General features: G+C 33.7%; 1 protein-coding gene across 1 annotated transcript; it reads right to left on the minus strand.

Annotated features, from left to right (window-relative positions):
- Positions 1–562: 562 nt before the first annotated feature.
- On the minus strand, positions 563–12,967 carry LOC110683805 (ribonuclease H2 subunit B-like). The gene is made up of 10 exons (XM_021860219.1): positions 12,615–12,967; positions 10,487–10,546; positions 9,578–9,679; positions 7,773–7,849; positions 6,133–6,256; positions 4,361–4,425; positions 4,030–4,099; positions 1,903–1,978; positions 1,465–1,546; positions 563–992 (listed from the first exon to the last, which is right to left on the minus strand). Exons 1-10 carry the CDS (start codon positions 12,664–12,666, stop codon positions 849–851), a joined length of 852 nt encoding a protein of 283 aa, XP_021715911.1. The 5' UTR covers positions 12,667–12,967; the 3' UTR covers positions 563–848.
- Positions 12,968–14,121: the final 1,154 nt, after the last annotated feature.

Genomic DNA, 14,121 nt, shown 5'->3' on the forward strand with positions numbered 1-14,121 from the left:
CATCAAAATGGTTTTTTTTTTTGTTTGTTTGTTTTTTCTTTTTTTGACAAGACGAACTAAAAACAAAGAAACATAAAAACCAACTAAAAGGACCAAAACAAAAAATGACGAAGGCGACCCTGAAGAGCCAACCAATGAGCCAGGGCAACCCATTGGCGAGGAACCTTCCGAAGTTCACAAACTGAGAATCGGAGAATGAAATCTCTAATATCCTGAATCAACTAGATGCAAGAAATATCCCGACCTCCTCTATCTTGAAATAAAGATAATAAAGTCGAGCAGCCTGTGTAGATCAACAAACGCCTGAAACCACGTCTATCAGCAACCTTAAGAGCCCAGAGACAAGCCTGTAATTCCGAGTGAAGAGCAGAGAAAGAAAGAAACGCTCTCTAGCCTCCACCAATCACCATATTCGAACCTGGGTCACGTCTATCAAAATGGTTTTAATCAAACTATTCATACTCATTCGAAAATTTCAAACCCATACCAACCTTATATATAGTCTAAATGTTTTAAGGTGTATAATAAATTGCTTAAAGTACTCCCTTAGAATTTTTAACCAAACTTCAAACATATTTATATAACCAAGAGGAGGAATATGACAAGAGATATGTAGAACACCATTTCCCTCTCCTGAAAAGAGGGGAATAATAAGAAGAAAAAGAAGAGAGTTCAATGAAAGAAAGAGAAGATACAAAAAATCAGAAGATACACATTAATGGACTGTCACTGTATGTTCAACATTCTCTAAGACATCACAAGCTTGGCTAGGTTCCAGAATTTTGATTGAACAAAAGCTCATGAAAATTGACACTAAAATTCCTATAAATAGTTATAGATTTTTTCTTCTACTGTGTTGTCTTTGTTCTGCTTCTCGTTGCTCTAGTAAACATATCTTTTATGTTATGTGAATCTGTCTCTATCTTCACCTTTTTCCCCTGTCTTGCTGTCTTGGCTGTTTTCTTGTTGGTTGAAGCTGCTCCTCCATTTTCCTGTCGACATCAAAAATTCCCATTATAACAAGCGACATTTGTACATAAACCATGCATTTTAGGCGATAAAAGAAATTAGAGCGTGCATGAATTGTATGCTATGCTAACTTAATTACTCAGCAAAGTTCCCCCCCACCCCCAAAAAAAAAAAAAAAAAAAATCCTAAGCAATGATCAGTACCATTTGTAACTTATGTTTGGAAACAAATTGACAGAATGAAGCACTTTGTAAAAACAAACACGGAGTATTTATCATGGCCCATGCCAATAAAATGTTAGCCAGAGAATGGGAGAAATGCACGACAGAATACATCCAAATCTTAACAAAATACACATCAAACTGCATATTATAAATTGTACATTTAATCGCTATTCATAAAATATATGCTTTATCTATTAAGGGTAAGATGAAACATAAAGCTCCATTAAATCCAATCAACCCAGATTAGAATCCATAAGACATATTAATGTACCTGAGCTGAGGATTGATGCAAATTATCTGTCATGGAGGAAGAATGATCATCTGCTTTCCTTGTCAAATCTTGTAAATCCAATCTGTTCAATTTATGAAAGTGAACTTGAATATTAAAAGAAAAAAGCAATTCCTAAGAATATAACCTTAGTCTTTCAGACACCACTACATTCACTTTTTAATGAGGTCAAATTTCTCATGATGTGTATCATTGCATATAGAATTTTAACAAGTAAATCATGCCTACTACTTTGAGCATCTTCAAAAACCATCACCCTTTCAATGGCAAAGTAAATTACTCCATATAAGACATTTTCTTACCGTTTGATCGATTATATAAACAAATTTAATTTAGCATTGCCCAACTCTTTTAAATTTATGTACCTCATTTTCCCTATTTAAGTCTATCTTTCTCTTTTAATACAGTGTCAGGAATTACCTTAGATGATTACACAAAAGTTCCACCCAGGGCTTGTCTCTCAAATAATCTCCCAGTATTGATACCACTTCAGCCACTGCAATATAGTTTAAGTATTACTGTTAAAACTCAAAAGCTTTATATAGAATTAAACCAGCAATTACATAGTTAGCTACTGCTAACAGAAACATATAAACTAAGATTTTTGGCTGCACTCTTTCATGTACAAACATTCAATCAGAACCATATTTCACAATAAGTAGACCTTGTGTGAACAGACAAATAAGTAGCAGCGCCAAAGGCCATCTCTTTTAATGCAGAGCTTTTGCTGAGAGGTAGAAATTTTTGCTAGAAATTGGATGAGATTCCTTCACAAAATTAAAAGCAGAAGCACAAAGAAAGCAAAATTGACTGTTCAAAAGAATTGAAGGAAGAAGATAGAATATGTATTGATTGATCAGTACAATCGAATCTACTACAAGCTATCACAGTTCGAGGAGTGGACTAACCTCCAAGCAACAATATGAGATAACAACACTTTTCTGAATGACCTCCTACAATTTTCTCTCTTTATTTATAATACCCCTGATTCCCTTCTCACAATACTGACAACTCTCTCTCTATAACTTCTGACAATCCCCCACCATATCACCCTGGTAACTGTTTCACCTCATGTCAACCTTCCTTTTTATTACTCCTAGATTGAGCAGTGGCCTCGTTTGATTCCTTGCAATTTTAAAATTGATGTTTTGCTTAATCAAATGTTTAGAATAAAATGCCAAATTGATGTTTTGCTTAATCAAATGTTTAGAATAAAATGCCATCATGTGGGAAAGCTTAATTCAAGACTTCAACTATGTTATCCCGCAAACAAATAGGGTGATCAAGAGTAAGATCAACACAAGCTTTGTTGAGATGTCCAAGCCTGTGGAAGTATGTCCCCAAGGTACCTTATATGTTCATTCCCTTGGTCAAGTTTAAAGCCATCATAGAGTTTCTGTGGCTTTGAAAAAAGACTCTTTTTTAGCTTCTGCCACAACTAACCTATAGTGAAGAAATATGCAGGACGGGAAATTAGATGAAGCAGTCTATATAGGTTCCTAGATTCCAAACTTCCAGTGCCTTTCCTAATTTCATGACAGTCTAGTCTGGCAAGCTGATATATCAGGGAACTTTTATGGTCAATAATTCTACACAACTACGAGAATATATCTTCCAAATTTCCTGTTTCCAGTTTTTTAAATACCAACTTCTGAAGGCTATAGCTTTTGTGAGGACAGAAATTTAGAAACACTCTTTGCAGGTGCTGGGTGCAGTGGCCATGAAGAGCATTATCCCCTGATGTATGAGTTATGTCGTACAAAGGTACAGGGTCCAGGACTCATCTCTTGTGTTCTGCTTCTTTAAAAAGCCGCATGAAGCCATGCAGGTAAATTAATTTAGTTTCTGAAGGAGGGAACTAAAGGTTCCTTCGTGATGTGCAATTATGGCTGTGAAATGGGTGCTTTTGTTTGTAACATAATGGACACATCTTCTATGATAAGATTCATGGGGCTGAGGTGTTACAGAACCAAATTTTATAGCTGCTCACATTTCAATTTCGATTATAAACTCACTAATAAACAAAAAATTAAATGATCATGCAGATGTAGCTAGTTGAGACCAGAAGACACGGCTTTGGCTTCTACTGTGCAGAGCTCGGGAGTGATCAACTAACTGGTAGGACTAACCCCCCCCCCCCCTCTTGGCGCTCCTTTCCTCCCTACCCCCTCTTCTCTCCCTGTCCACCCTAAATTTAAACAAAAATAAAGAGACAAGAAAACAAAAGAAAAATGTGGTAGGGGTCTGCGTCATTATGATCTAGATCCTTCACTATTATATAAGTTAATTGGCAGCCAAACCCTATCATATTGTTAAGCATTTATTGAACCATTTTATAAAATGTGACATCCTCCAGGATTGGCAGGATAACAATATTAACAACCTGGATGCCAGAAAATGTTCACAGATATCTTCTCAAAGAACAGAGAATAGACAATTTCCTAATATCATGCATCAGAATCCACTATAATGACGACCTTACTACCAATATAACAATCAACGAATTCTACAGTGAGCCTTAAGCATTTTGAATATACTGATTCTTACATGTATGTTTGTCATCCTGAGCAGCATAGTTCTTGTCCAAAGTGAGTAAAGTCTGTTTTAACCGGTCAGCCTGCAGAGGAAAGAAAAAACATCAGAAGTATAATAAGTTCTAAAATCCAGCTTTACTACATAAAACAGTGAGAATTTGATACCCTACAGATAAAGTACAAGCAAAGCTATTAAACCTTTAGTTTTGAGTTATTAATTTGATACCCCAACACTAGCTTATGCCAATCAAACATAAAACCACATTTTGAGTTGTTCAATGAAGCAAAACATAAGATTTAACTGAGAGCACCGTTATGCTTTAGAAATGACAAGATGGACACACCTTTGCACACAGCCAAGCTATAACCTTGGAATCATCCAGCCTAAAGAACTTTGTTGATCCAATATCTGTTCATAACAAGAAAGTGATATATCGTGTTTAAAAAAAAAATAATAAATAAGTAAATAAATAAATAAATAAATAAATAAATAAATAAATAAAAACCCACGAATAAATGCTATAGGTTTTAAAATACGGCAAAAAAGATAGTTAAATACCAAAAAAAAAAAAGTCATGCCAATCAAGGCTTCTACAAGGACAGAAATTAGCATATACCGGAAAGACTAATTCCAATTTGCAAGTCAATAAAGTCAAAAGAAGCTTGCAAGTTTGGCCAATTTAGGCCATTTATTTATATAACTGCAGATGATGAATTATTCAACAAATAACATCTCTCATCTTGATGAATTATTTCCTTACAAGTCACAACCAGGGAAAACTGATCATACATACATATCGGAGGTTATTAATCATCAAGAAACAGTTTACATACTTCAACCTGGATAGCAGCACTTAGGTCTCTGCTCTACAGCTATCCAACAAAGATTTTATATTTGTCTCTGAGTTTCTGACTTTCTGTATGTTTTTTTGCTTAGTCCTTGAAATATGTACTAGGCACATAAAAGAGATCACAAGTCACAAACTCAAAAACATTAATTTATTTAACTGAGGAGTATAACACATCCCATGAAGTCAAGCAAGCAGCTGCTTCTTCTCGCAAGCCTGAGCAGCTAATTGAACCTCGTCAACAAAGCTTTAATACTTCCCTCCAAACTCCAACAGAGTAATCAAATATAAATTGTATATGCTCAGTAGTTCAATTAGCCAAACCACATAATACACTAATGGGATCAACAATAATATTCCAAGTGAGGTAAGCAGTCTATGGTATACAGCATAGTGATGTAAAGCTTGTCCTGTTTCATTGACATAGCCCAAAACGGGTTATTTACAGCAGATATATCCAAGTAATAATGTCAATCAAGTTCCATCCACCAGAAGCTACGGAAAGGCACATTTGCTTTGATGAAATAACGAAGTCCTATAAGGTTTTTGATCTAACAGTTCACAGAAACACACTGCAGCTTCTTTAAATTGTGAAGTAGATGAAATACATAAAGAATAATTTTGAATGACAGATACTAAAATATCTTGCGAGTAGATGTATTATTCTAATCTGGTTGCCATAACACCCAAGAACTTAAGATTGAATTGGGATCCTTGCTAGTGGGTTTCGGGTAATTAAGTAATTTTGTAATTAGTTTGTTATTCCTTCTTAGCTTTAAGAGTTTGTTAGAAACTGATAATAAATAAAGGAGTTGTAAGAAGAGGGAATTATGCAAAAGTTAGTGAAGTAAACTTTGGGAGAGATTTGTTCCTCTTGAAAAGAGTGTATTGTTGATTGATTTAATCTTCAATACAACCATTATCAATTTTGGGCTATTATTTCATCTCTACATAATCTGGAATTCTCTGTTTTGATTTTAATTTCTAGCAAACTACTATGTCCTAATCCCCAAATCATGTGCAGTCCATCACTACAAAGTTTATTCAAGGAATCCAAGGGTAGACAACACATGCATTTTAGTTTAACAAGGAAGAGAACTACCACAAATTATGCAAAAAATCTATTAGTTTAATATTAGAAACAGCAACTGCTGCACATAGAAATAATTGTAGCAGCCGGCAATTGAGGTCTAGTGTGATAGCAAACAAATAAAGAAGTATCAAATGTGGGATGAAAAATTAAAGTGGAAATAGTTTTGATCAATGACCTTTTACTTCACAAACAACACCCATAGATTTCTCAATAACTGGTAATAGATGATGATATCCAGGAAAGCCGTCAATATAAATTATCTCATCTAATTGTCTGAATTTGCCTGGATCATTCGCCTTCTGTGTCCATAAAAAAAACACAATGATAAGAAAGAACTACAATGAAACACACAAGGATGAAATATCTGGACTGATTCAAAAGTGCATTCCAAAATGATCAGCTTTTAGGGAAATGTCCTATCATGCAATACTTATCAGACACAAGTAAAAAGCTGACTACATAAATGCTATATTCATAAGTTGACCTGAAAGTTAGAAGATGTGTGACGCAGTAGGTAAATTCAATGCTATTTGTTTTAACTAGGCCAAGAATGAAAGAAATTGCAGAGTGTAATACTACAAGCCATCACTAAGCTAAACAGACAACACTCAATTCTAGAGCTACATACAAATCAATACAATCATGAACAAGGTAGGCCAAAACTAACTCGTCAGGTAAATAATAATTTCAAGCTCCGTAAGTAAATGAGCCAAGCTTGAACGCCATAGTACTAAACTTGTTTATGCCTATGAACTCCACATACAAATTGATACATTCATGAACAAGATTGTCCAAAATTCACTCGTTAAGTAAATAATAATTTCAAGCTCAGTAAGTGAATGCGCTGAGCTTGAATACCATAGACTAAACTTGTTTATGCTCATGAACTTTACAATAGTATGTTCTTCAAATATATGTTATCAAACTTTATTAACTAAATGTGTTGATTTGTAAATTTACCAATTAATTTATACATCCTCTCAGTTTGAGCTCCGTTTGAGATCTAATCAGGCAATGTGCATGGAGTCATAAGTATTTACTACTCAATCCGATTTGGCCTTAAGTGTATCTCTTTATTATTTTAAGCCAAAACATAAAATCTCATATTTAAGTGTTTTACAGTACCTTGAACATGACGAATACTTAACCACTAGAACAAGAGTGGGGAGGTGACCTCAATCATATATTACCCTTAGCGAAGCTGGAAGAGTAATTCATGAACTAACTATTTGGTCAACATGAGCATTCAACAACTAAAGGGCACTCGTGCAAATTTTAGACCAATCAGCAATCAAAAAAATTCACTTGAGCTGAATTCCTTCTCTTTTACATTGAAACACCAAATGTTCAAAATTGCCAACAAAATATGGTCACTTTCTAAACTCCAATGAAAAGCCACACCTTTCTAAAAACAAAGCCAAAGATGTGCAGTCCAAGGCATAATAGAATCAGAGCTTCATCTAAATGAAATTATGAGAAAATAAAGATCAAGAAATTTTCTACATCCCATTATCTCCCCCAAAAAAATGAATGTCTTAGCTGAATAATAAGAGGTGAAGGAAATGAAACACCTCAGCACGAGAAATCTATGATGTCTTTGTCAACTGTAAATATAATTATATGAATTGACTTACAATGTTCTTCACACAGCAGAACAACTAAACAAACGCCACAAAAAAATAAAAAATAAAATAATCCCATAATTAAATAATAAATAAATTAAAAAAAAAAAACCATGTATACACTAATGCCTAACTGCCCAGTGCAGACACAATATTGTATAAACCATACGATAATAAAAAAACACTCAGTTACCTTCATTCGAGCATCCTCAAATATGGGAAGCATGATGAAGACTGGATCTATGGGTGTTGATATATACAAGCCTCCGTCTGTATTTAGATTGAGATACACAAAATAAACAAAGAAAATGAAATTAGGAAAAAAGAGGAGCTTCGAAAGATTTGAATATAATTGATTGAGAAAGATTTATGACATTTACAGCAGATTCACAGGCTATTCTATTCTTGACAGCCCAGTTTATTTCAGTAAGTAAAGATATAAAACATGCAACTTTTAAACATAATATGACCATATCCACTATCCAATGATTTCAATCTCAGGGTAAAGAATAATTTTAGAAAATTTCTAAATCCATTTGAGTTCATTATTTCATCAACGTTCAAGAAACAACCTTCAACAGTGGCACAATCACACAAGTCAAGGATGGTGCCTGCATATTTTCAGAAACACATTGCTATGGCATCAGTTATTCCTCACATATCAATCCTAATCAAACTATCAAATATCCAGATTTTACTCCCTTCATTCTCCTAAGTTCTACTCACTATCCGTTTTCATTCATTTTTCAAAGTTTTACTCACTTTTACTTTATTCCTTTTATGGCAACCTTTTATTCATTCTTTCTCAACTACAACCCACTTTGTGAGGCCCAATTATATTACACAAATCTTTTACTCTCTATTTCTCTTCTCTTTAAGCAAAGGTAGTCACATGTGTGGTCCCCATTTTCACTTTTCCTTGGTTTTAGTAGCTACGATAACTGAGTAGAATTCGGGAAAGCAGAAGTAGTATGTACAAGATCATAGGTTTTTTTTTTTTTTTTTTTTTTTGATGAGGAAATAGATCATAGGTTTACAAAGGGGCTACTATTGATAAAGTTTGTGTGTTATTGTGATTGCTTATTCCAGAACTCAGCCCCCTCCACTCCTCCAGGTTAGAGACAAAAAAGATAAGTGGTGCATTGTATTAATTCGGTATTGAAAAAAAATAAAAATAAACCTTATATCATAAAATAAATAAATAAATATAGCATATTGCAACACTTTTCTTCTGTGTTTATAGAAGAGATGTAGCTATTGTCACATGGAACTCATAGGATGCATACTGCATAAAAAGCAATTCCAAAAGTGCCAGCAGGCCCAGCTGACAATCAACTCCAAGTAGGTTCTTATAATAGAAAGCTACAAAGTGGAAATAGTAATCCTGTACTACCAAACAACAGTGTCTTAGTAGCTGAAGCAAATTACTACTCCGTAACTTCTAGATTCTACAACAGTAGTGTTGAAGAAAAGCTATGAGGCACTGAGGTCTAAGATTAAATTCTGTATAAAAGTCCAAGCTGGACTTTCCATATCAGAGTTTCTAAGACGATAACAAACTACACCAATAGAAAAGGAAACAACTACAGCCCTCTATCTAGAAATTATGAAAAAAAAAAAAAAAAAAAAAAAAAAAAAAAAAAACTAATAAGAGCACAGCAATCATGAACATTTAAGCCAGAACCAGGAAAGCCTCTGCAGTAGGAAACCAAAGGGAGTTGAGGAAGATTACTATACATGACAGTTGCTAAAAGCTGAACTCTGAGGCAATATAATGAAAAATTCCATTGTTTTTACGCAGCCAAAATACCCAAAGAATAGCCAAGCAAATTTTGGCCATCAGACACCAACATAAACAGTTAATAAAAAATAATAATAACAATAACAATAATAAATAAATAAATAAAATATAAAAAAAAAAATATTGTAATAATTGCAAGAAGATTGCATAGACTACTCTATTAATTCAGCTGATAAGGAGATTCAAGAATATATTACCTTCGCAGACATAGTCACCTAAAAACCAAGAGGTATAGGATTTTTTATGCCACTGGAGTTCATGAAGACCCTCATTGATATAGAGATAATTAGCTGCGATTCCTGAAAATTAATCAATAAGAAAAACAATTGAAGCACATCTGAAGTTTTAGACTAAGATCTACTTAATAATGCATTGAACATCCAATTTAGTGTCATCTATTAGAAAAACTCAAAGGTTGCTTCAATGCATCTCTTTTCTGCATGCGGCCATGAAGGCCAATGTTCTCAACATATTAGAAAATAATAGAAAGAAAGAATTTGAAGGTAGAGATCATAGCAAAATAAATTAAAGCTCTGGAAATTCATAATATGACCAAGTTAACCTGGACAAATAGTTTGTCCTTCAAGCTGTCTTTTCAGTTCTAATTCAAAACTCATCAATAGGATTAACCTGGACAAATAGTTTGTCCTTCCAACTGTCTTTTCAGTTCTAATTCAAAACCCATCAATAGGATTAAGACGGAAATAATAAGCTTTCACTCATATTATCTTGAAATACATAATCCCACATTTCCATCAAAGTGACTCCAAAACCCCAACTGATAAACCAATAAAATTACTGTATTTGTGTTGAAAAACATACTTCAAAAGTTAAAGAAGCAGAGAATCTCCAAGATAATAGCAACAGGAACATGGAGCATCTACCAAAAATAACAAGCCTTACTGTGAAAAAGGCTTAACAATCATGGTATAGCACCAACAACACCAATGGTACAATGAAAAAGAAATTACATATAATCACAGCAGCTGTTACTAGAAGCTATAATTATTATAATAAGATAAAGTCAGCTCTGCAATGTAATGATCATAGAGTCTTATTTCAAAAACAAAAGATGGGATGCGCTAAACTATATTTCAGAATATTACCAGATTTAGGATGGCGTAGAGAGAGCAACTGCCCTGCATCTGTCCCAGATGTACCATTGTCTGTAGGTGGATGTAAAAATGTTAGGACATGAAAACAGTTGAACAACTATTTTATCAAAGGTATCATATTTACAGCAACAACACTTTGAGGGGGAATGCATTGCAGATAAACTTTTAACATTTAAGCACGATGCAACAGACCCAAGGTAAACAGTATTAGTAAACATAAAGGAAGGTGCTAAAGTAATAGTTCCAACACCCCTATAAAGAGATCAGCAAGTGCCAATCACAAAACAAAAACACAATATTCTGTTCTAATACTCCCTCCATTTTATTATATTTTTGTTCTATCCATGTACCATTTTAGGCTTTTCTTTTATTCTATCCACTTCTACTTTATTCCAATTTTGGTAAACACTTTTTACCATCATCCCCTTTATAGTATATCGACAAGAAAAATGGTAGTTTGAACTGCTTAGTGTTTGAATTTGCGATTTTATAGTAATTCAAAGGTAAATTTTGCAAAATTCTTTAGTACTCCCTCCGTCCCCGAAAGAACGACCCATTTGGCCTATTTTTAGTCCCAAAAAGAATGACCCATTAGCATTAAAATACCCACCAATTTGCAACAATATTTGTGCAAAATTAGCTTCCCCATATAAAATTTTATTTTTCTATATACTTTTATTACTATCTCTCTCTACTTTTTTGTAAACCCTATGTAAATTTATCTTTCCAATATACTTTTACTTCTTTTTATTTAACTTTATTAATACCCGCGAAATCAACCCAAAAGGGTCGTTCTTTCGGGGACGGAGGGAGTAATTATTTTGTTTGGTCTATGTATTGCTGGCTTGATTAGTTTTGATTGTGATTGAGGGAGATAAAAGTGAAGTGTTCATTCCAAGAAGAGTTTCAAATTAGGGATAATACTAAATTTCTCCATAAAGGGTCTTCAATTATTTTCATGTTATTATGATAAATATGTTGCTTGAGTGAAGAAAATTGCAGGAGGGGTAGAATGCCCCCCCCGGCAGTAAATGCAGCTTCTTAACAAATATAGTCAATTGGTAGTGGTACCCAAACAAACTTCGGTATAAATGTAATTTTGACACCAAATACTTAAAAGGCAGTTTTGCACAAAAGTTGACAGCTAAAAGGCAGTGGTTCGCAAAAAAAAAAAAAAAATCAATAAACTAGAAGCATAACACAATTAGAACCTTCTATATTCATTGTATAGCCATCAAATTGTAATTAACAAAGTCCATACTTCATACGCTACAAAGACCGTGAGAATACCAATGTTTGGCCATCACAAGTTCACAGGTAAGCGAAAATTTCGTATCTGTATCTGCATACACAGGTAACCCCCACCCAACATAGGCAACTAGGCTGGAACCCATTGGAGACAATTTAGTATGGTATGGTATAATAAGGTCATTAACAGAAGTTTGTTGCGCTGAAGACTACATGCATTTTGCACAATCTCAATGATTTGCTCAGAAATCGTACCTTAAGCCATTTATTCCACATGAATCATCTAACAATTTTTTTGACAGAACATGTTTCATAAATGATATGTAATTCGTTAACTGAAATCAAATTCCGATTATACACTATAAAATGCATGAGGACATTTTTTGAGGTACTACTCGTAGTAATATCAACGTGACACAAAATGTCATATAATCCTAGGATTAACCATTCCGTTTAAAAGTTCAAACCTCGACAATTTCTACTCGTTTGTTGTTGTTCAGTTGTTCTAATATAAACCACTATGTCTCCACCTTAACTACTTTAACCTTTCTCCCGAAAGCAACTCTTCTAATGACCGGTCTCGAAAATGCTAAAAACAAGCAACTTTCAGCAAAAAGAATACACTGATGCAATCCTTTTTATCATACAAAAACATATACTTGCACTTTGTTTAAAAGAAAGACACTACAATAAATAATCAAACAAATGCAATTAGCTTCAAAACCCTAACTTTGTCCAAATACAAATATTAAGACTTTCATACAAAAACTAAGAAAGAATCACAATCTAAAGCACATATTATTAGAATTCTCAAAGGAATAAAAATAAATTGAAATAAAAATGCACAAAAATAGGAAAGAATTGGGAGCACCTGGGGCAATTAAAACCCGAATTTCACCATCAGCACTTTCCCACCAATTCATTTTGCACCCCTTTTTATATCAAAATGGGAAGTTGGCAAATTGTAATAATATGGAATAAACCCAGAAAAGTTAACCTAAAACCCCAAAATGTAAAATTGATATTTTCTTTAACAAATTGTTGTTTGGAGAGATTATGGATCGTAAAATGAAATTAAGAGCATAAAAATCAAGGAAGAATCAGATAAAATGGGCAGAAATTGAAGAGTGAGTGAGCAATTTCTTGGAGAGTGTAGTCTAGGACTCTAGGGGGAGTATTGTATTAGTGTTGGGGCAAAATGACGAGGTTCAGGTTTTCTTTGTTAAAACTTGTTTCTTCAGCGCCAATGTCATCTTTTTCCCGCTTCTTTTGTCGCAAGTTGAATACGTAGTACTCAGTACTTTTTTATCTTACTAGGGTGGCCAACGCGCGCGATGCACGCGACATGGCTAGCTAATGCGGAGAAGTTATCAAGGCTTGTCTTTGTACTAAAAATTTTAGCTTGTATATAGTTATGATTAGTAAGCATTTTGCATGTAAAATGTCTTATGCAATCTTTAAATACCTTGAAACTGATAAGAATTAATACAATGAACCTTTAGAAAGAGTAATAATCGACTATTAAGTTCGAAATCCTATATCCTTAAGCTTTTCTTATGTATTTTAAAGAGTAAAAAATAACATTTACATGCTTTTCTTATAGAGTCTAGATGATTCTCTAAAATAAAATTTTGATACATATTACAAGCTGAAAAACAAAGAGAAACAAACAGAGGAATAATGAAATTTTGCATCAATTTGTTCTTGGGTACCCTATGAGTAGTTAGGACTCTCAGGTGTTAAATTTTAGTTTTGAGTTTGGATTTTGCTAAGTCCAATACAACGTACATTTATACTTAGTATTGTTGTTAAGTCTAATATGATCATCTAATATAAAGTTTGATAGCTTGAACCCAATGTAAAAATCCAAAATAATAAAATACAGAGTAGCTTTTTTTTTCCCCTCTCTTTGTATATTGGTCCAGGGGCTTTATTTTTTATTTTTTAATACTCTGTAATTAAACTCAATGTAAGAAAAGCTGAGTTATCCAATGCAGACAAGCTTGAGCTCAGCTTAATTCAACTCAACAATAAAAAGAAATACAGTAAATCATTAAATTGATACTCATTAGATGCTGAGCATATAGCATTATTAGGATGCATCATATCAGAATCTCACCAGAAAAGTGGTATCTTCTCTTCTAACAAGTAACAATAAACCTTTAAGATAGGTTAGGATTGATAAGAGAAATACTCACACCTAATGCTGAGCAAAACTACCCGAAAACCCGTTCCGTTACCGTTCCGAAAATTAGGGTACCCGATCCGATAACCATAACGGTTCGGGTACCCGTTCCGATAATTTGTTATCGGGTATGGTTTTTGGGTATCATTTTAAAATTAACGGTTATCCGTTCCGTTCCGATAAGCAATTATTT

The sequence above is a fragment of the Chenopodium quinoa genome, unplaced genomic scaffold, assembly GCF_001683475.1.
Source record: "Chenopodium quinoa cultivar QQ74 unplaced genomic scaffold, ASM168347v1, whole genome shotgun sequence".
In the NCBI taxonomy this organism is placed as follows: Eukaryota; Viridiplantae; Streptophyta; class Magnoliopsida; order Caryophyllales; family Amaranthaceae; genus Chenopodium; species Chenopodium quinoa.

Excerpts from the sequence above, each read along its gene's own strand:
- LOC110683805 (XM_021860219.1), bottom strand. The coding sequence starts at position 12,666 with ATGAATTGGTGGGAAAGTGCTGATGGTGAAATTCGGGTTTTAATTGCC. Across the intron at positions 4,426-6,132 it reads TGTTGTTTGTGAAGTAAAAG|ATATTGGATCAACAAAGTTC; the intron begins GTCATTGATCAA and ends TGTTATGAACAG. Across the intron at positions 1,979-4,029 it reads TCAGGATGACAAACATACAT|TGGCTGAAGTGGTATCAATA; the intron begins GTAAGAATCAGT and ends ACTATATTGCAG.